The sequence below is a fragment of the Protopterus annectens genome, chromosome 9.part0, assembly GCF_019279795.1.
Source record: "Protopterus annectens isolate FY-2018-M chromosome 9.part0, PAN1.0, whole genome shotgun sequence".
Classification (NCBI taxonomy): Eukaryota; Metazoa; Chordata; order Ceratodontiformes; family Protopteridae; genus Protopterus; species Protopterus annectens.
This window is the reverse complement of record NC_056743.1, coordinates 1,145,252,176-1,145,274,546: the sequence shown is the minus strand read 5'-3', so window position 1 is coordinate 1,145,274,546 and position 22,371 is coordinate 1,145,252,176. Positions and strand designations below refer to the sequence as shown.

General features: G+C 37.2%; 1 protein-coding gene across 2 annotated transcripts in view; it reads left to right on the top strand.

The window, feature by feature from the left end:
- The window catches only part of LOC122811878 (membrane-spanning 4-domains subfamily A member 4D-like), a 323,823-nt gene that overhangs the window by 204,250 nt on the left and 97,202 nt on the right, over positions 1-22,371 (top strand). For both annotated transcript variants that reach the window (XM_044084015.1, XM_044084014.1), the window contains exon 4: positions 21,267-21,323. In XM_044084015.1, the coding sequence (XP_043939950.1) occupies positions 21,267-21,323 (57 nt within the window). The remainder of the gene's footprint in view (positions 1-21,266; positions 21,324-22,371) is intronic.

Genomic DNA, 22,371 nt, shown 5'->3' with positions numbered 1-22,371 from the left:
ATTTGGGTTTTAGCACATTCAGCTGCTGCCTGATTTTGTGTACTTCTTGTTTGGTGTCCATTCCCACTTGACACTGATATGTTTCTGTTAAACTGAACAGGGAAGGCATCTTAGATTTGTTCTCTTCAACTTTTAAAACATTTACTATGTTTGGATCTGGTGAGATCAGCAGATATGTATAGTCCTATGATTGTAGATCTATACACGTAATCAGTTTTGAGGAGGCCCATACCTCTTTCAGAATAAGCAATATATAATCTTGATATACACTGATTTTAAATATCATTTGATAAACGTGAAGCATTTTTCTTGTTTTTTTGTCCAACTGATCCAATACATTTTGGGGCCTGTCAATCACTCTAAAACTATAAGTTAGAACAGGAAGAGCAAATTGGTTTATAGCTTGGGCTTTGTGCCTAGAAGTCAGGACAGTTTTCAGTATTAATTTTCGTCTTCTAAAATATTTCTTACTGAGTTTTGTTCATATTTGGTCATGTTATAACGTCAATCCTTCATCAATTCCCAAATATTTATACACTGCCTTATGCTCAGGTTCCTTTATGTCACATTCCTGTCCCAGACTGATACTTTCTTGGTGCTCCATTTTTCCTGCTTTAAATGTTGTTTTTGCACATTTATCAAGACAAAGTGGCATTCTTCTATCATCTGAGAAGGTTTTGACCATGTCCAGTTGTACTTTCAACAACTCATCTGATATCTGATGAACTATACAGTTTTAAATCATCCACAAAAAGGAGGTGAGGAGTCTTTATACTTTATTGCTGTCTGGGAGCTGAATTGTAACCATGACGTAATCTGTTAAGTAGGCAGCCTAATGGGTTAATGACAAGACAAAAGAGTAGCAGCAGCAAAGAGTCACCCTGGAATATCCCCCTTTGATTTTTTTTTCCCTGGGATAATTATTTGCCCTTTATCATGGCTTAACTGCAAATTGGTTTGCCACTGTTTCATGGTCACTGTAATGTAAATGATTAATGCAGGGTATATCTTATACATCTGCAAGCATTCCTTTATGCATGAATGCAGGATGCTGTCAAATTCTTTTTTGTAATCTATCCATGCCATACATAGATTCTTCCCCTTTTTACAATTCTGACTTTATGACTTTAACAATGAATGAGCCTTTGTTCCATATGACTTTCTTTTGTTACCCTTTCATTCTATTGCCATGACTGAGTTTTCTTATAAATGACTATAAACTATATCAGCATCAGTTCCAGTATAGAGTTTATTCATCATTGGAAGGCAAGTTATCGATCTATAATTTTTAGGATAGCTGGCAGGCTCACACTTAAGGAGGAGTATCATTTTTTCCTGTTGTTAACCAGGTTGGTGTCTGTTTGGGGTATGCATATAAGTAATTCTTACTCAGGGCTAAATCTTCATGTAAAGATGTTAATACTTTTAGCCAGAAGGTACTTACCACATCTAGCCTGGGTTTTTTTCAGTGATGAGCATTTCTTAATTTGGTTTCAATTTCTCTGGCTGTTACTCCATCCCATTTTATATCCTATACATTTGAACTTCTTGCTATTTCGTTTACTTCTTCTTTCAGTTCACCATATTTTTTGTTGGTGTTTCTATTCCTTTTGCTTGGTTTCCCAATTCTCTATAAAACTTTTTTGGGTCATCAATGAACTGCTTATTTTGGACTTTTCCTTTATATTTATCTGCATATCTTCTTAGTTTTTTTACCTATGTGATATCTTTAGCTTATTATTTGCAGTAATGCATGATAGATCTTGTTCTTTTCTAATACTGCACACTGTCTTTCTAAGTATTTATGTTAATCTGTTCTGTCTTGCATACTCCTCTAACAATTGCACTTCTTGCTTTAATTGCTTTATATTGTTCTCTAATCGATACTTCCATGATGGCATTTGATTTCTTCCCTTCCTTTCCCTTCCCTTATGGCCCTATATTTTAGTGTTAAGACTGTATCTGTTATTAATTTATCTGCACAGTAATATGTTCTATTTACTTATTTCATGTCGCATACATTTCTGTTATTAGTCTTGATTATTGTGTTCTTTTGTTTTATCAGACTTCTAACATTTTGGGTCTTATTGAGTTTCTGTAATTCTATTTCTTTCATCGATCTTAATATGTCTATCCATCTCTATTAAATCAAGGAACTCTTTCTATAGATTATTTTTTCTAAACTGAGGGCACATTCTTTGTTCTTCATTTCCCATCTCCCAGCTAGCTCAGCCAGTAAAGCATGAGACTCTTCATCTCAGGATCATGGGTTTGAGCCCCCATGCTGAGTGAATATCTTTGCCCTGTACAAACACTTAAGCAACTGCATAAACTCTGCTGTACCTAACTGAATCAAAACCAGGTGATCCCATAAAAACAAGCCACTCTGGTGGACTTCAAGTATAAACAGGTAATATAACATATGGAAGAAAGTGTTGCCGGAAAGCAAGAGGGTTATCACTCTGCAGAGGAACAGTTCCCTCCTAAGCCTAAACAAGAAAATCAGAACTGTTGTAAAGTCTTATAAAGCAAACTACAAAACTAAAATCAGATCCCTAGCCAAGGATAATCATAAGGTATTCTTTAATTACATCGGAATTCTAAAAGGGAATGCCCAGTTATGTGCTGAACTAGTTGTAGATGGGATCACTAATGCTACACCAGAAGATATCACAAACCTACTAGCTGACAGATTCAGTGCAAAATTCACCCCCCCATCCCCACCTACCATATCACAAAGCATACTTGACACCAGCCCTCTGCCTCATATCTCTAGAAAACAGGTCATCTCTGAGCTCACCAAGGCCAAAAACATGGCCTCAATGGGAACAGATAATATCCCAGATTGTTTAGTAAACAATCTAAAACAAGACCTAGCAGAGCCACTTGGCATTCTCTTTAATCATAGCTTGAGAACTAGCTATATCCCTGCAGAGTGGAGAATAGTGACAGTAATTCCTCTGCACAAATTGGGGTCATCAACTGATCCTGGGAACTAAAGACCCATGAGTCTAACCAGCCTCATCTGCAAGGCCATAGAAAGAATTATCATGGACCTTATCAATAAGGACATAGGTGATCTCCAAATGCTGCACCCAACCCAGTCTGGCTTCATTAAGGGTAGATCATGCTTATTAAACCTAGTAGACTTCTTTGAGAATGTCACCAAAGCCATGGATGAAGGTAAGACAGTGAAAACAGCCTACCTCAACCTTGCCAAAGTTTTTACACAGTCCCCCATTCTGGCATTATTGAGACACTCTCCCAGATGGGAATTAACTCTTACTTTACTAGATGGGTAGCCAATTGGCACACTGACAGAACACACTCTATCAAAATTGGTGACTCCACCTCCACCAGTAGACCCATCACCAATGGAGTACCACAGGGGTCTGTGCTGGGTTCCTTACAGTTTGGCATCTATTTCTCAGAAGTCCATGCCAAAGTAAATAGCTTCTGGCTCAGTAAGTTTGCTGATGATTGCAAACTGGGAGTAAGCACTGGGTCTCCCAGTGATGTCAACATATTACAAGAAGGACTAACGCAAACAAATGATTGGTGCCAAAGCCATGGTCTAAAACTAAATGCGAAAAATGCATTATTATTCCCTTTCACAAAACAGAATTCCCTACAAATTACAATACTGACAGCACTTCCCTGTGTTCCAACTCAGTGGTGTGAAACTTGGGAACACAGGTTGATAGCAATCTTAACTTCGACCACTAAGTTTCCACAGTGGTAAGGAAAGCCTTCTACATAGAGCACCTCATAAGCAAGGGCATAACATCCAGGTCAAGGAATATTATAACTCCACTGTACTTGACCCTCATCAGACCACTAATAGAGTATAATGCACCCTTTTGCTTGTACCTAACCAGACACCTGCAGCAGCTGGGGAGACCTCAGAGGTTTCTCACTAAGAAAATACAGGGACTCCAAATCATGATCTACACAGACAGGCTGAAAGCTTGTCACTTTACTCTGTATCTTATAGGCTGCTAAGAGGTGACATGTGCCTGGCCTATAGGGCAATCTCTGACCTTGCCCTAATGGAAATGCTGCACATCTGCAAGTAAAATAGCACAAGAGTTACTCACACTAGGGATCTCAACCTAGACTGTGACATTAACAGAACCTGCTGGAGAGACAGATATGTCTGCCAGAGACTGCCACTTCTCTGGAATAGACTTCCTATTCATGTTCAACGGAGCTCCTTACTGACCCTATTCAAATGCAACCTAGATAATTGGATGAGAGACTGCAAATTCACCCCTAGGGTGGTATCCATGCCCCTCATGGACAAGGGTAGCTGGTGTTGATCACAGATCCACTCTGTTCATAAATTTGTTCTGTGAAATACCCAAAAAGAACAAATGGAAATATTTGGAATTAACATGGCTAGGCTTGTAAAGGCTCTTGGGTCGCTAGCCTAGTAACCTTCTATAAACCTATGAACCTATTTCCTTTGGAGATTCAATAGAAAATCCCAGAACATCTTCTGTGGCATATTATCTTCAGCTTCATCCTGTGCCATTCTTTGCTGTTTCATATGGGAACTCTCTGGCCTATCACTCCATAACATTGATTGCATCAGAGTTGCCACCATTTCATGCCCTTTCCTTGGTGAGCATCTCCAAATGAACTTTTGTACTGGTTTCTTACTGAAGGTTCCACACTATCTTCATATGACAAATGATCAGATGCTTCCCATTCCACCAGTTTCTTCTTAATTTGGGAACTCATTGTTCTATCTTGCTGTGATGTTACCAGAGTTGGATTTTCTTTACTAAATACTTCACTTTGCAAGGAATTCTATAACTTCAGCTTCTATTTAACTTCTAATTTACTAATCTGTTCTGCATTCATTTATTGTGTTCTTATTTTTTGAATTGTGAAATTTTACATATCTGTGTGCCTCTGCCTGAATTTCTCTTCACATATCTTTGGAGATGTTTTTTTTTTTGTGTGTGTTGATTAATTTAGCTTTGTACTTTGCATAAATATTGCACCATATCAAATCTCTCTTTCTTTTCCATGTCCATGTTTCTTTTTTATACCTTTCAAAAATCTCTTGATTTTGCTCTTTATATTTTTGCACTTCCTCGGTTGCTTCTTTTTCCAATTGGCACAAGGTTTCTTGGTATATATAATGTTTTTCATGAATCTGTTGTATTAAAGAAGTCAAGTTTGCATTTGAAGCTTTTTGCAGTTTTTCTTTTACAATTATTTTGCTTTCCTCTTATTTCCTTCTAAATGTTTTTGTATATTTTCTATCTAGAAATTCTGGGCTTCTCACAATAATAATACACAATTTCTTTCTTATCCTCAGTAGACCACTCTCTCATTTTTATGAGTCTTTTTTTGGCCTTTTAGTTTTTGCTGCTTCCTTCTAAAGCATGGGTCCTTCCTCCCCCTGAGCCTGGCCTAACCCCATTGTAGGAAAGTTTCTTTATCTTGAGTATTGTACAATGTCTGTTTTTTTCGGTCTTGCCACCAGTGTGCCTACCAGGACTGGGCACTTTTTTATTCTGTGCTTGTGCATCCAACTGTCTTTTTATTTTTTTAACCTACTTCTGTCCATGACATACGCTATATAAAATACAGTCTATATATCATTGTCATCAGCTGCATACGAGCAACAATGGTTTTTAAAATTGATCTTCGTGACTCTGCTTTGGATATGTTAGTATGATTAATCATTAATGCAATTATAAATCTGTAAGATTATCTCCTGCTTTTGTTACTATTTTTAATAAGCTTACTCTGCTTTATGCTATTCAACTACGAAAACTATTGTAACATTTTTTTTCTTTTGTGTACTTTGTCTTTTTCATACTGATGTATAAAACTTTTCTCCCCAGCCCTTCACTGAAAAGCACATTGCTTTTGCTGACCTAGTCAGAATATCATCGTAAATGAATGTATAAAATCAATAAATAAATATGGTGCAAGGTAGTAAATTGTGCAAGTATATGTTAAGAACCTGTAACTCTTGCATCTTCTTCTGTATTATTTTAGCTGCATGCAAACATCCTTTTTATCATTAAGCAGCTTGAAAGTAGTGCATCATTGCTATCTAATCTCAGCAGTTAACTGCAGGGGAAAACAATGACTCCATCAAGTACCATGATACAAAGATGCACCTTTGTGTCGCAATGGATATGCAGGAGGTGTGCAGTGTCAGGGTGGGCATAAGCGTTTCATCAACAAAGTAGAAAGCAACATTTATTGAAGATAGAAAGTGCTGTGCTTTGGTAAAATTAGCAATGCATGGGTGTGTGCATTACAAATGAATAATTACTGAGTAAATTATAACCAATAAACTATCAAGGGCTTAGAAATTAAGTAGAGGTTGCTTAATAAGAGTAGATCTGTACAGGTGTCACAGATATACATATCCCATTCACAAAATGCAAAAAACATAAAGGTATTATGATTTAAATCACATTTCCATTTCAAAATTTCTAAAACTGCCTTGCCACTAAGGTTCAAGAAAGACAGTGGCAAATTATTTCATCTGCCAGTGTTGACTTCATCAGGCCATTTAACACACTATGCCACAAGCCTTGTTTTAAAACTGTTTTGTTATTACAAAAGAACTACTCAGTGAGAACAATTCCAAAATGAAGTCAAAGCTTTAATAAGCCTTGCATCTACATATTAATGACTGTTAAGAGAATGTGCAAACTGTATGTTAAACTCTGATTGAAAATTGAACATTCTCAAACAGGGTCAAACACACAAAACCCAATGGAACCAGGAGTAAATCTAATAATTCACAAATAGAAGACTCAACGGCAGAAGGCAGCAATAATAAAAACAGAAGTAAATCCAATAATTCACAAACAGAAGACCCAAACGGCAGAAGGCAGCAATTTGTGTCTTCCGTTTGTGAATTATTGGATTTGTGAATTATTGGATTTACTCCTGGTTTTTATTAATGCTGCCTTCTGCCATTTGGGTCTTCTGTTTGATTCTCAAACAGGGTGTTAATGTATAGGTAATACCTGTTGAAAACAAATCTGCCACTTCAAGGCAGCATATTAAGCTGTCATGAGGCTTAAACATTTAAAAAGCAGCAGGTGACATTTTTTATGCTTGTTAAACAGTGCTTTGCTGTTTGGTGAGAGTAAAATGAAAACTAAAAGTAAATACAAATAAAAAAAGAAAAGTGCATGTGTGTGTGTGTGTGTGTGTGTGTGTGTGTGTGTGTTAAATAGCCACTTAAAAAACTTAACCATTCAAAAAAATAGAAAACAGGAAAAGTGTGTGTCTAAAGGACCTGTTTAATAGTACTACTTACAGCTTGGTTAAAACAATTGGTGCAATGACTTTGCAGGATAAACACAGCACTATTTAATAACAGTAATTCTTCAATGAAATGCACATAAAGCTGATTTTTAAAAATGCTGAACTACAATCTACTGGCAGCTCCTTATTCATGGGGATTGCTGCTGTGGCAAGAGAAAGTAAGAATGGAGCTACCACTGTTTTGGAGATAAGAAGATCTGTTTTCAGCTATACACCTATATGTAATATATAATTACCCACTATTTTTTTGTTCTGCTGTCCCTAAGCATGTAGTTGGACAGTTAAATGGGGAATAAGTGTTCATTATTTGCAGGAAAAGGCAGGGAAAAGGTGCAAATCAACAGTGAAGAGCTATAAATGTAACATTTTATATCCGTACAGAAGTACAATGTTCAGTAAAGATGCAGGACTTGGCAGACTGAAATGTCGGGACATATACTCTGATGAAAAGCTGATAGGAAAGTAAAAAGATACGGAAGGAGTAGTTCACAATGAGAGCTAAAACAAGACAGGGAAACAGAATGTATGTGATGTTATAGAGTTTAATTCATTTGGTGGACAAACTATTTTACATGTAATTATCTATGAAAAAGTGTATAATCATAAGCTCAACAATGCCCTCCAAGCTTTGTTACTTGGGGAAATGATGCCCTTCCAGGGGTGGTGAGGCCCTCTGCCTGCGGTATCTGACATCACAACACCCCTGGATAGGTTTATTCCTCAGTAGCATACATCCTGTTGCACATTGTTACTTGCTTAATACAAACAGCCAAAAAGAAGTTAATAGCTGCTCCAGAACTTTCCAATAGACATTTAACTACGGGCAATCAAGGAATTAATGAGCAAACTGAAGCAAACAATGAACAGGGAGTAATTGAACCATTTGTTGAAAATGGATTGCCCAAACATGACCTTTAATCTAAATGCTGCTAAGCTATGTCACCCAACCTGAACTGCTGATGAGAAGCTTGGCTAATACAGATGAAAAGGAATGTATTTCTTAAAAGATACCAAATAAGAACAGAAGGTTAGCATAACAAAATGGGATCAAAAGGGAAAATAAGTGTAGGTAAGTACTAGAATTGTACATGTGAGCATACTAATAAATATATGCAAATGATAAAAAGTAAGTGAGTGACAGAAATTGTTGGGAATGTTCAACTGAGACCTGTGATTTTGGACTTACTAGGGCTATATTATTCTTTTCTTGCAATACCTCTGGTGAATAGTCATTTCTCGAATAACCATGTGCCGTACTGTAATGCATTCATTGAGACCTGGGGGTTGCAAGCATTAATTTAGATTTAGTGTAATAAACTGCAGCCCTCCACAGATATAAACATACTCTAATTACTTTCCCAGTCATACATAGCTGAATGAAAACAACATTCTATGGTTGTTGCTGTCTGATTTCATTCTGTAATTGTTACCATAGCCATGCTTGCCTGCAGTTTATTGAAATAAAATGTAAACCATTCGCACAGTTTGTAAAATAAAATGGTAGTCAGATTATTTTCTGCTTTTAACGAATTTCATTTTTTTTAAATTCAAATAGAACAATGTAATAAAACATCACAGCAGGGTGGATACATAACACTGAGGTAAAAGAAACACTTTGGCATGCCTGATATAGTTATAGTGAATGTTAGTAAACAAGTAAACAATGCTCAGGTAAAAAGATAAGGCAAAACAGGACACTACCCTAAGAAATTGAAACCGAGATTTTTCAACTGCATTATTAAAGTATATATAGTATATCATCAGCTATGGACAAGACAGGAGCCCATCTGTGGATTAGTTATGTTTTAATTTATGCCATGATGCTTCATACGAACTATTAACTCCTTATTTAGTAGTGCCAACTTTTCAGCTAATCTCATTTGCTTCTCCTTTCTCTTACAATATAATGAAAACTCAGCTGCGTATCTCTGTTTTCAATTCACCAGGAACGACTAAAGAATAACTTTTATCACCATATGCAGGAATCTATAATACATATCTTCTAATGTTTTGAAAATGAAAAGATTTTATGTATGAATACTCCTAGATGTTTTGTCTGTATTGCTCTGCGTATGATGCTATAATGTTTTGGATGTATGTTTCTACTTGTTATTTTAAACTATCTACCTATTGTTAATTATACCATGACCCCCCATTATTATTCCAAAATGTGCACGCTGATTGGCCAGCGTGCCCGTTGTAAATCGAGTTATACTAATGGAAAAGGTCCAGTCGCCGGACTTTTCCATTAGTATAACTCGATTTCGCTACTGTCTCGCTATGTTAAATGGGTTTAACATGGCGAGACAGCTTTAAAATAGCGGAGATCTCCGTTGCTTATTTTAAAGCTGTCTCGCTATGCTAAACCCATTTAACATAGCGAGACAGGTTTTAAAAAAAAGCAACGGAGAAAGCAAGATCTCCGTTGCTTTTTTTTAGTGTTTCGCTATGTTAAATGGGTTTAACATAGCGAGACAGTTTTAAAATAAGCAACGGACATCTCCGAAACACTAAAAAAAAATCATTGGAGATCTTGCTTTCTCCGTTGCTTTTGCCCACAGCTCTGATGTACTGCGCAGGCATGCAGTACATCAGAACTGCCGCGGATGCCAGACATCTGCGGAAGGGCAGCAAACAGGCATTATACTATGCCATTATTTAAGAAAAGTAATAGTTTCTTTTCTTAAATAATGTCATGGTATAATAGCAATAACCCACTTCTGGGTGTGGGTAATGCTGTATTTACCCACGGTTGGCTTTGTTTGGTCCCGAGGGCGACGCCAACCGTGGGTAAATCCAGCATTACCCACACCCAGGCGTGGGTTATTGCTATATTGCCTACCTACTGTACAAATCAAAAGTATAATACATATGTACATAATGGTATGTTAATATGGAGCTTTTCTCCCTGAGCCTCCACCGAAAATGTGTTCTGTTGACCCAGGTGGACTATCCTGGTAAACAAATATCAAATAAATAATATATAAATAAAAGAAAATCTGTAATTGTGAGACTGTTGCATTATCAATCAATTTAGCAAGCAGGCAAAACTATTTTCATATTGAGTTGATGCATTATTTAGCAAAAGATAGTAATATTCCTTGGGGGTAAGATTGCATAGAGATGCATAAATAATCAAGATCTGGGCAAGACACAAACATGTGAAGCCATACACCTGTAAGGGGGGTTTCACAATTCCTGTCTACATGTTTGTTATATTTTGTGTAACATCTCTAATTTGTACAGAAGAATTCCTTTTGCAAACAACTGAAGAAAATACTCCATCTTCATGAGGCAAACAAGCAGGTGATGTTCTGGTGCAATATTTAACAGAAGATAAGTATCTATCTGCTGAAGAAGGTGTGTACTATAGTACACCAGAGGAGAAAATATTTTCAGCTTGGTGAGGAAAATGGGTAGAAAATTCTCTGGTGCATACACAGATCCAGATTTTTGTTTCATATTTTTGGTCTGTTCCTCAAAAATATTGTGGTTTTCTGGCAAATCATCGAGGACTGAAATCACTAAATAATGACATACATTTAAGTTTCAGACTTCAAATCCTTCAGGAAATGGATGCTAGCACAAATGATATTACTCTATCAAATGACTAAGTTGATATGACCAATATTTAAAATTCCCTTTTAGGGGAAGGGAAGTAGGAAACAGATTGTACCGAAAGACTCAAACACAACTCTATCAAAGAATGAGCTTCAGAGGACTATCCCAGGAAGAAATACAAGAAGGGAGATTAAGAAACAATGCCTCTATAGCTCTGAAGGCAGAAGAATAGGTAGTGTAAAACAATATAAGCAGAGTATTCCTCTGTGATGTGTCAACAAATACTTATATGTAAAGACTGATTGCACCACATTGTGGGTCTTCAGGAAATCAGAGGAATTCATCGTATTGTTTTCTACTGTGATATTTAATATTCAAGTGCAGCCATTCAGTTATTACTAGACAGACATTTTTTTTCTGTTGTAATCAACTTAATTAAATCTAGTGCCCCTTAGAAGGAATTCTAACTATTCCTCAAGTATTTAGGCATTTGTTGTATCATTTTCTTTATAGTTCCTTAAGATAACCATATCAAGACATTTGAAAGATGAATCCTTAGATATTTAATGGAATGATTAGTCCACTTAAAACAACACTTCCATCCAGAATGATTGTAATTAACAGTGAGTGTTATAGATTGGTCATTGTTAGTCTCACATCACAGACTCCCAGGAAGTAGGAACCAGCAATGCATCAAATTATTTTGCAATCATCTTTATTAAACACCACTAATATCATCATAAGTTAAACAGTACAAATCACCAACTTCAGTAACATAGGAAAAAGCTTGTCTACACAATACACTCCTTGGATATCATATCAAAACATATTTACTAACAGAGCAGCAAATTAAACCACTCGCCAACCGACAGTAGCAGCATCCTACTGCAAGCAAACTGCAACCATGACTTTTAAGCAGCTTAACACAGCACAAAAACACAAAGGGGAGAGCAAAGATGGGCCACTACCCTTTCCAATTAAACTGGCTCTTCATCCACCCACTAGGCTGCCCTGTAGCCTGTTCACCCCTCTTTGAATTGCCAACCACTCTACCTATCCAATACATTCTGTGGAAACAATGACATCTACACATTAAAAATGTCCATCCCAACATCACTATGATGAATCCCATCACTCTGAAACCACACAGGGTTCTGTCCACAAAATCCCAATGCTCAAGAACAAGAAATCCCAACAAACCACTTGCTCTAGCTACCTGATGATTAAGAAATTTCCTAGTAACCTCCAATGCCTTGAACTTAGCTGCTACCTTCCACAACAGTCTGGGCACAATCACCAATCATATCACCAGCACTCATGGGAATCACTGACAAAAGGCTAACAAATCCTGAATCAACAAAGTAAGCAATTTCCTCTTTGGGATTACTCCAATATCATTGCCCCCTAAATGTATCAATATACCACCCTGAGTGCCATATTACTTCCTTACCTCTTCTAAAGTTGACATCAACTGGCATCATCTCATATGTCTATGATGACACCATTGAACATGTGCCTAAGCTGGATCCACACCCAAATTCCTTCCTCCAGGCCTCATTTGAGCTCTTTTAGCTGCTCAGTAAGCAAAATTATCAAATCATAACTAATAACTTCTTATCTAAAGAAGGAAACTAAAGCAATGGATGAAGGTAAAATTGTTCACAGTGTCTACCTGGACCTGGTCAAGGCATTTGACACAATACTTCAACTGGGCATTGTTGTCAAACTCAAGAGGTTAGGTGTAAATCCTTATGCCACTCAGTGGATAGCCAGCTGGCTCACAAACAGGACCGGGAAGTTAGAAATGGAGAGTCTACCTCTATAAAAAGGCCTGTCATAATTAGGGTCCCTCAGGGATCAGTGTCTGAACTGTTTCTTTTTAGCATTTACATCTCTGAAGTCAAGGCCAATATCAGTGGCCTCTAGCTAACTAAATTTGCAGATGATTGTAAATTAGGAGCTGTCATTGAATCCCCCACCAACACAAATGTTTTTCAAGAAGGGTTCACACAAACAAATAACTGGTGTCAGAGCCATGAACTAAAACTAAATGTCAAGAAATGCATAATAGTATCCTTTAGTAATTATTATATTAACAACACACCCCTAAGAGCTGAGCTAGTACTTGGGAACTTGAGGACACGCATAGACAGTAATCTAGCCTTTGACCACCATGTGTCTAGTGTAGTAAGGAAATCATTCTACATTGTGCAACTTATAAACAAAGGCATGACATCTAGGTCCAAAGAAGTCATTATTCTACTGTATTTGGCATTCATCAGACATATCATTGAGTACAATGTACCCTTTGGTATATACCTAAGCAGGTATATCCAACAACTGGGACATCTACAGAGGTCCATCAATAAAAGAATATAAGGCATAAGTAACATGCCCTCAGGAGACCACCTCAAGGCCCTGTACCTGTACTCTGTTTCCTACAGACTGTTCAGGGGAGATCTATATCTGCCCTACAAGGCATTGTCAGACCCTACTTTAATGGACTTCCTGCTTATCTGCAAAACAAACAGCACCAGAATTACCCATTCTAAAGATGTAAACCTTGCCTATTTTATAAATAGGTCCTGCTGGAGACACAGGTATGTATCCCAGATACTACTCCTTATTTAGAACAGGTGCCTTATCCATGTTAAGCAGAGTTCCTCCCTAACCCAATTCTACTGTAACTTGGACAATTGGATGGTAAAAGGAAATACATCACTGATTTGGCATATATGTCTCTAATGGACACAGGAAGCCTGTAAATGGTTCATCTCCCAGGTCTCTGCTTGTAAATGTTATATTTCCCAAGCCCTTGCTTACACTTGTCAAGGGTACCAGAACATGTCAGAGATTTAGGATGCACGATTAGGCTTAAAACGGCCCCTGGGGTCATTGCCTAGTAAACACCTATGAACCTATGAAACTAGCCAATGCACATTTCTTTACTGCTTTTTGGATTGCTGCATTCTTTTAAATGCATTTGTTATTGTGCTGCTGCCCTTACCTGTGCCATTTAAGGCTGATTTGTTTTAATTTGCAGTACTTCAACATTTTATTGTTCACTGTGCCATAGGTGCGTGACCACTGCTGCATATGTGTTTATTATCCTTGTAATGTTTCCATTTTGTAATGCATTTCTATCTGTTCCACTGTCCCTCATTGCTCCAGTTATTCAAGAAATATCAAGGGTATGGCAAGTGCAATAAAGCTGCGTACCACTGCAGACAGATTTAAATTTTCTTTATGGGTTCTTACAGCATTAATTATCTGTCCACTGCCTATTCATATTGCTAGTCTGAGGTATGCTATTTGTATTTGTGTGCTAATGTCTGCTGCATATCCCTGCATTTACCACACTATGTATGACTGCATAACAGCATCACATACCCTTGGTTTACATACTGCTGAACATTTAATTTCTTTAGATTGATTATTTTATCCTTCCTTTACTGTACATGTCAGATATCCTGGTTGCCATCTTTAATGTGTGCCTCTGTTCTAAACTTTGATAACAGGAAACAACCAGTCATATCCCCCGGCTGTAGCGTAGATAGTGTGAGGTGACATGGGTAGCCAAACTGAGTGCAAGGTGCAAGAGGATGAGATCACCAAGAGCCAGTAAGTTGGTAGTGGATTCTGGCATTCATTTCTGTGCCAACATTTCTGAATGCTGGTGTAGAAGTGAATTCAGATACTGCTTTTGTTTTGCTTCTTCTGCTGTTATGACTAAAACACTTGCTTTAGCCAGGGCCAGTGTTAGCATTTTAGAGGCCCCGCAAATGTTAGGTTGGGGAGCCCCCCTGGGCACTTCCAGTCTAAGTATCACCTTTTCACTGCCATCCCTTCCAAACAACTTCTTATTTCATGCTGCAACATTTTAGGACTAGTACACACAAACTGACCTGTATCTACAATACCCTTATATTCCCACAGGCCTGTGTACCACTCTATGTAGGCCCATCTCACAAAGGAACATTCACTGTTACTGGCATTTATTTGAAACAATGATACAATACAACAACTCAATGTACAGGGTTGAACTTGGGTAAAATGATACCCTAGGCATTGCCTACTGTTTCATGCCACCCCCCCCCACACACACACATTCTCCAGTGTGCCCCCCACCCCCATCTTGGGCTTCCCACACCATGCACATAACTTATTTCTGTCTTTTCTCACATTTTGCCTTACTCTTTAGCTTTTTCAAGAAACCATGGCTTTCTATATGCTCTTAAGTGCATTTTAAAGTTTTATTTTTTCTTTTTACACAACTTTTTCTTCCAGTGATGGCTAGAACAGAAATTATGATAAAGGAAATAAATTCAGTGTTGCTGTTCAACTTTAGTTTTCCTTGCATCATTTCAGTACTCCTTTCCTAACTAAACAAACTAGCACAGTAATAACCACTTTGGAAATAGCTCAGTTAAGGCAGAACCCCCCCCCCAGAAGCCATAGATCCTCTAGAAATAGCATTTTCCAACCTTTTAATTCAATGGTAGCTGATCAAAAATCATGAGTAAAAAAAAGAATTTCAGTTTTTTTTCTTTTGAAGAAAATATAAGTTGTGCCCAAAGCTTAATATTCACAGCTGACAAAATAATAGCAAATGATAAACTAACAAGACAATTGTTAAGAGGATCCTATCTTGGAATATTGCCTGCCTCCGTAACCTCCCCTCCCAAAAGACAGCCATTGCCTGTGCATCCTCTGGTGTTAGATGAGGAGGAAAGCAGAGGTTCAAATGGCTACAGTCATGTATTTTAAGTGACTGCTCTTGTACATATATATATAAAATGCCTCCTCACTCCTCACCCTTACCCCCTTAAAGCAGCCACCCACATACATGCCAGATGTATGATTATGAGGAAAGTGAAAAAATACAGTACAGTGCCCCTACACAAGCTGTAGCAATCTTCTTTGTACATGTCTGAGTTCTGTGAGAAAGGTACAGAAAATGATGACCACACAGTCCCCAACTCAAACGCAAACTATAATGACCTCCTGTATGAACATTTAAGGTTTGACTGTAATGAAAATTAAAGAAAACACTGTCACTATGACCAGAAGTATTGTTGAATTTTAAAGGCAATATAAGAGTTGTTATTATTCACCTGGTGTATTAAGTGAACAATGTTGCTGTTCTAGCTTTTGTTAGTTTGACAGCCATGTTACAAAATATTAAAATAAGATAACTTATTGTGGTTAGGGCCCCCCCTAAGACAAGGGGAGCCCTGGTGACCACAGGGTTCACTGGCGCCTAAAGCTGGCTATGGCTTTAGCTCTACACTCTACACATGTGATGCAAGTTGTAGCCTTGCTCAGTGCATTTTTGTTTTTGCTTCTATACTTGAGTTAAGGTGTATAAGCAGAGTACATCTGTGCTCAATAGAGGTGAGGCGCACCAGATCAGAGAGCAGCCCTCTGTCCTGTTGTTGCATTGAATAGCTCAGCAGTTGAATATTTTGTGGCAGTTCTGAATATACACCCAAAGATGATGCTCCTTTTCACAGGTGATAGCTCAGGCTGATGATAACCTGATACTAACTGCAGCTTGCTGAATGCCTTGCCATACTACTTTGCAGTTTTATATAATTTGTTATGAGTTTTCAGTTTCTGTCTTCCTCCCTCCCCTCTATCTGTATTTACTTTATTAGAAACTCTTATTTTAGAAAAATCTTAGTTCCCTGAGCTTATTTGATTTGCAGATTTTATCTAAAGGGATTACATTTATTCCCATCTTCTTCTGATGTTTCTAACTTCTCTTCTACTTTCTTTGTAAGGTGAAAAGTATATCCTCTATATTAGAAATAGATATTAGTTTGCACTTTATTTGCAGTTGGAACTGAACTGATGGTTATCTGAATTCCCAATGACTTCAAGCAAGTTACTGTTATCCCTGTCTATATTATCAAGGCATTTACTTTTGCAGATGCTGCTGTTTAGGTTACTCAGTGTTATTGTCTGCTGTAGTACAGCTACTATAGGATAGCCTGAGAAATGTATCTAGACCATGCAAGTACATTAATAGAAGCTTTGGCTGCTCTTTCACTAACATATGCTTCTGTTCAAAAGTACTTTTCTTAGGGAAAAGCACTTCTGAGTTCTAGGCATATGTTATTGCATTTCCATTTTGCAACATGGGCGAGGGCTGTAGCCTTTTTCAAATGCTGCTTCTAAATGTGTTGACAAAAACGTATGTATGTGTTCATCCCGTGACTTACTTTTTATGATAAAAAGGGCTCCTTTTTAATGCACAACCAGTATCTCATTAACTGACACCTGCATTGGCAGTGTGATTCATTAATTGCCTATATCATTTTACCTTACATAAATGTTGTCTGTCATGCAGTCTCCTATAGGGAAATGAGATAAGTCAGTACTGTACACAAGCATATTTGGATGCTGAATCTCTTTTTTTAGAAAATCCCTTACATTTATATGCTAAATCCACTGTTATACTGTAAATGCCATGGAAGCTTCTAAAATGCTAAAAGTGGTATTAAAGAGTTTTGAATCTGAAGTCTTACCAATAACCTTTTAGGCCAGCTGAGTGAACTAGTCACGATGAATGAAGCTCTACTACTGAACTATTTTGCTAACTACTATATCAAATAATATCTGATTTTTAGACATACATTGTATTTTAAATATGGGAGGTTATACAAGTTTTATAGTAACCATTTGAAATGTTGGGTCCTGCTAGAGTGAGTCCTGAAATATGGGGAATGAGTGGTTGAAAGATCAGACTTACATATACTAAGTCCGATATTCCATTTCTAAAAATATTCCCTTTACTCAGAGGCATGGTGATGTTGTAGTTGGTATATATAAATTTTAGGGTGTGGAGCATTGCCCCCACATGGGGGTGCCTGACTCCCCCCAAAAAGAAGTTTTAAAGAGAACCTGTATTCCCTATCTTTTGGGTTTTTTTTTTTTTTGATGTGTTAGCAGTTAGCATTTTGAGTGCAAACATTTCAATAAGGAGACAAATTTTGTACCACACTGTAAATTGATATTTCTTAGAGATTTAATAACTACGGTTGAGAATGGGCCTTTTTTCCTCATGGTCCTTTGATTTGCAGTAGGTTGTAATAGCTGAAGAGTTAAAGACAAAAGTAAAATATAGTATAAGAGATAAGGTGCTAGCACTGTAGCTTGTAAACTGCATTTTAGTGCCACAAACAAATCTTAACCATTTTAATTTTGTTGGTGATATAATTAAAGTTGCTCAGTCAGTTCTTTATGGATTGAATTAATGTGTACTTCTATCCAAAATGCAGAAAAGTCGAGGCTTAGCTTTATGTGCTTGAATGATAGCTAAGATCCAAAGATATGAGTAGTGTTGCGAAAGCTGATTCTTTCTAAAGATTTATACAATCAGTGCATAAAGAACAGAATGTGTTGTTTAGTGGGGGCCCATAGATAAACTATTAGGACAACTACTCAACATATTTGGAAGGGAAACAGGCAGACAGTGAATATTGTGCACAAAAGGCGAGAATGTAAATAAGAAATAATGTCCAGCATGCTTGGCATTAAAAGGAAACAATGGATCACCCAGAAGTGTTGTGAAGTCTAACAGCATATCAGAGTGTTTTCCCATCCCTAAATAATCAAGTCATTTCAATATAATGATAAACACAATGGGCATTATTATACTTAGAAACGGCCTCTGCATCTATTTTTGATGACTGTTTTGTTAATCTGTTTTTATATTTTCTTTTTCTGCTAACTGTGATCTTTTTGTAGTTGTTTTTTACTTTTTTTGCATTAGTTTTGTATGTAGTAGTGTGGTTATTTCGCTGTTACTGATTGTTTAATTCATTTCTGCAAGTATTTAATTTTGATTTGATTATGTGTGTGTTAATATGCATTCCACTGTACTTTTTTAGTGAGAGCCTATCTCCTTCCTAGCATGGTTTAGTTTTGTTAATGATTACTTGATTTATTAACTGTAATTCCTTCATTCTGACTATATCCCTTTTCTCTGTTGTAGTGTTGAGCAGATTCATTTTCATTTATATCCAGTTTGTACACTTCTACATTCTGTCTACTTTGCTGTGGTGGTGGTATAACTGCTCCTTATGTTGCTTGGCTCAATGATAGATTTATTTCCTTTAATGGAAATTTTGATTTTTATATCTGATTTATTAAGAGTGGTTTTGTTTTTTGTTTTATACTATTGTGTCCCATTTTACTAAATTAGAAATTCTTGGCATATTCATTGCTAATTCTGGTAACCTTTCTTTTAATTGCCAAAGTGAGGATTTTGCTGATTTTAACTGATTTGTCTACTGCAAGTGTTTGGGTTGTTGAAAGAAACATATGCTGCAAAAAAGTATTTTTACTTTAAAATTTGGTGAAAAACTTTTATAGTCAATATTGAAATATTTAAAAATGAAAACAACAGAAGAGAAAATACATAGCTAATTAAAATATTAAAGCATTTTGAATGACTGTCATCGGAAAATATTAAATTTGAAAGTAGTTCTATTTTGAATAGTGTACATACATGCTGTGCTTTACTTATAGCGGTGATAGCAGCACTGGCACACAGCACAGCAGCATGTGTGCTGAATGTGTAGGCATGTGTGCATGGTAATACTGATGCCTATGATTTCAAACCATAATGAAGAGCTACCTGTACCACAGATCATTACCAGCATTCATGCAGTGTTGGCATCATATGTGTATGGTTTGTGTATCTTGTGCTGTCAGTAGCAGAACTTTACCCTGTACTAATATGGGATAAACACTGCTATGGGCTGCATGCCCAGGCATACATGAAAAGTATATAGAACATAATAAGGCAAAGCTATTTTGCTTGTGATCACAAATGTAGAGTTAACATCTAAACTATAGAATTTGAAAGGGCACTTTTGATTTTGACATAGAACAGGCTAGTGCAATATATACAGATCAGTTTGGCATTGGTGTTTGGCAAACAAAGGTATTATTTCATGAGAAACAATAGCTGATATTCCTAGTCATTTGTGTAAATACAGTAGAGGTATCCCTGATGTTTATGAATGAGCATAGCAAAGGCAAGATTTATAGAGGTCATTTACTCTGATGTGAATTGCCTTAAGTATAATGAGATGCAAATGAGAAATTTTGTAAAGCAGAGCATGCAAATGAGCTATTCCTGCAATTAACAGCCCAGTATCCATGCAGTATGCACATCCCTTGTTAAATGCAGTGCTTCACCTTTCATATCTGAGTTGCAATCCATGAACTTGCCCCAGCCATTCTTTCAATAGTTAGTCCAAGTATGCAGAAGAACTAAAATGAAACATTTCTCCCACTGATCTGTTTAGCAATATGCTCAAATATGCACAGACACCAAATGAAATATTTCCCGTTAATCACTTCAGCAGTATGTCCAAGTATGCGCAAGAACTAAAATTAAACACTTTATCCACTGATCCCTTCAGCAATATGTTCAGATGTGCAGAAGCACCAAAATGAAACACTTCCCCACCTGTCCCTTCAACACTATGCCCAATTATGCACAAGCACCCAAATAAAACACTTCATCTACTGATCCCTTCAGTAATATGTCCAGAAGCATTTCCCCACAGATCCCTTCAGTACTATATTAAAGTATGCATATGCACATCTCTGACACCAAGTGAAACATTTTCCCCAACAACCTCTTCAGTATTCTACCCATGTACACAAGCACTTCACTGACAAAAAATGAAACACTTTCCCCAAGAACCCCTTCAGTAGACTGTCCATGTATACACAATCACATCATTGACACCAAATGAAACATTTCTCCCAGTGACTCCTTCAGTAGTCTGTCCATGTATGCACAAGCATGTTCTTGACATCAAAATGAAACATTTTTCCCAATGACCCCCTTCAGTAGTCTGCCCATATATGCACAAGTACTTCCCTGACACCAAATGAAACCTTTTCCCTTCCCCTTGCATCTCCATATTGCTTATGCCTTAAGCATATTGCAAGTTTGCGATACAGAAGTCCTCCCCATTTATGTATATTCATCCTGAAAGTTGGTGATTTGCATATAAACATAACACCATTCTTTACTGATTACCGCTATGAAAATGCAAAGCCTCAGACTATGAATACCAACCAATGTTTTGTTTATTTATTTATTTATATTTTTGCAGTGAAACTGTATATAGTGTTTTTGCTTAGAGAAGGTATTCTGTTGAACTGATTCAAGGTGAAGTCAGTGTTGTATTTCAATGGATTTTTATGAAGCTTCTATACTACTAGGCTGGGGAGGATGGAGAACAGTTGGGAAACAGATATTTAAAAAGTGGGAAAAAATCTTGGCAACATTCTATGGAAGGATAATAAAAAAGAACATGAAGGAAAAAATCTCATTCTCATATCTAACATTTTTTTTTCCTTTACAGTTTATTATTACTGGATCCCTGACTGTCTCTGTTGACAAGCATAACAACATTTGTTTGGTAAGCAAATACTTTTATTTTTGCTACAACTTTTAATCCACCAGGCATCTAGTAAAACAGGTATTGTTCATAGGTTCATAGGTTCATAGGTAGATACTAGGCTATCGGCCCAAGGGCCTACGTAAGCCTAGCCAACAAGGTTCCCTGGCTTACGCCACTCAAGAAAGTTATTTTCCTGTACCACTGTTGAGCAGAGACACAGAAGTAATCCTTGGGGTGTATTTCCTATTTCCCATCCACTCATCAAGATTTTTCTTGAAGAGTGCTAATGAAGAACTTTGCTTGACATAAATGGGTAGCCTGTTCCAGAGTATGGGAAGTCTCTGGGACAGGAATCTATCCCTCCAGCATGTCCTGTTTATTATGGTGACAAGGTTTAGGTCCCCAGATTGTGTAGCTCGGAGGGATTAGGATTTCTTTAGGTGTAGCATGTCCAACAGCTCTGGGTTTAACATAGCTTTATATGTTAGGCAGAGATCACCTTGGAGTAGGTAATATGCTACAGAGTAAAGCTGACATTTTTTGAGACGGTCAGTGTAGGGCATTTGTTTGAGGCCAGTAATCCTCTTTGTGAGGTACTTCTGTGGCCTTTCCAGCTGCTGCAGATGTCTTGTGAGGTACATTCCAAAGGGGCGTTGTACTCTATAATGGGTCTAATGAGTGTCGAGTAGAGGGGAACAATGACCTCTTTTTTCCTAGATGAGAACCCTTTTATGATGAGGTGTGCCATGTAGAAGCACTTCCTGACTACTGTGGCGATGTATGACTTATTTCTCATAAACCGCACATTGCCATGCCTTTTCTTGGATACCCCTAGAATTCAGAAAAAGAAATGATGCACCATATTTACAGGAACAGAAGTTAAATTGCACTTGTGAAGTATACAAGCTCCGGAACTGGTTGAACAGGTTTCATAAAACAACACAACTCCCCTGTGAAAAGTGACACAGGCAAAGATTTAATTTCAGTTACAAACCATATGAGTATATTTGAACACATAATTACATCACCTTGAATTTTTTTTATTGATCTTAGATTTTTCTTTTAT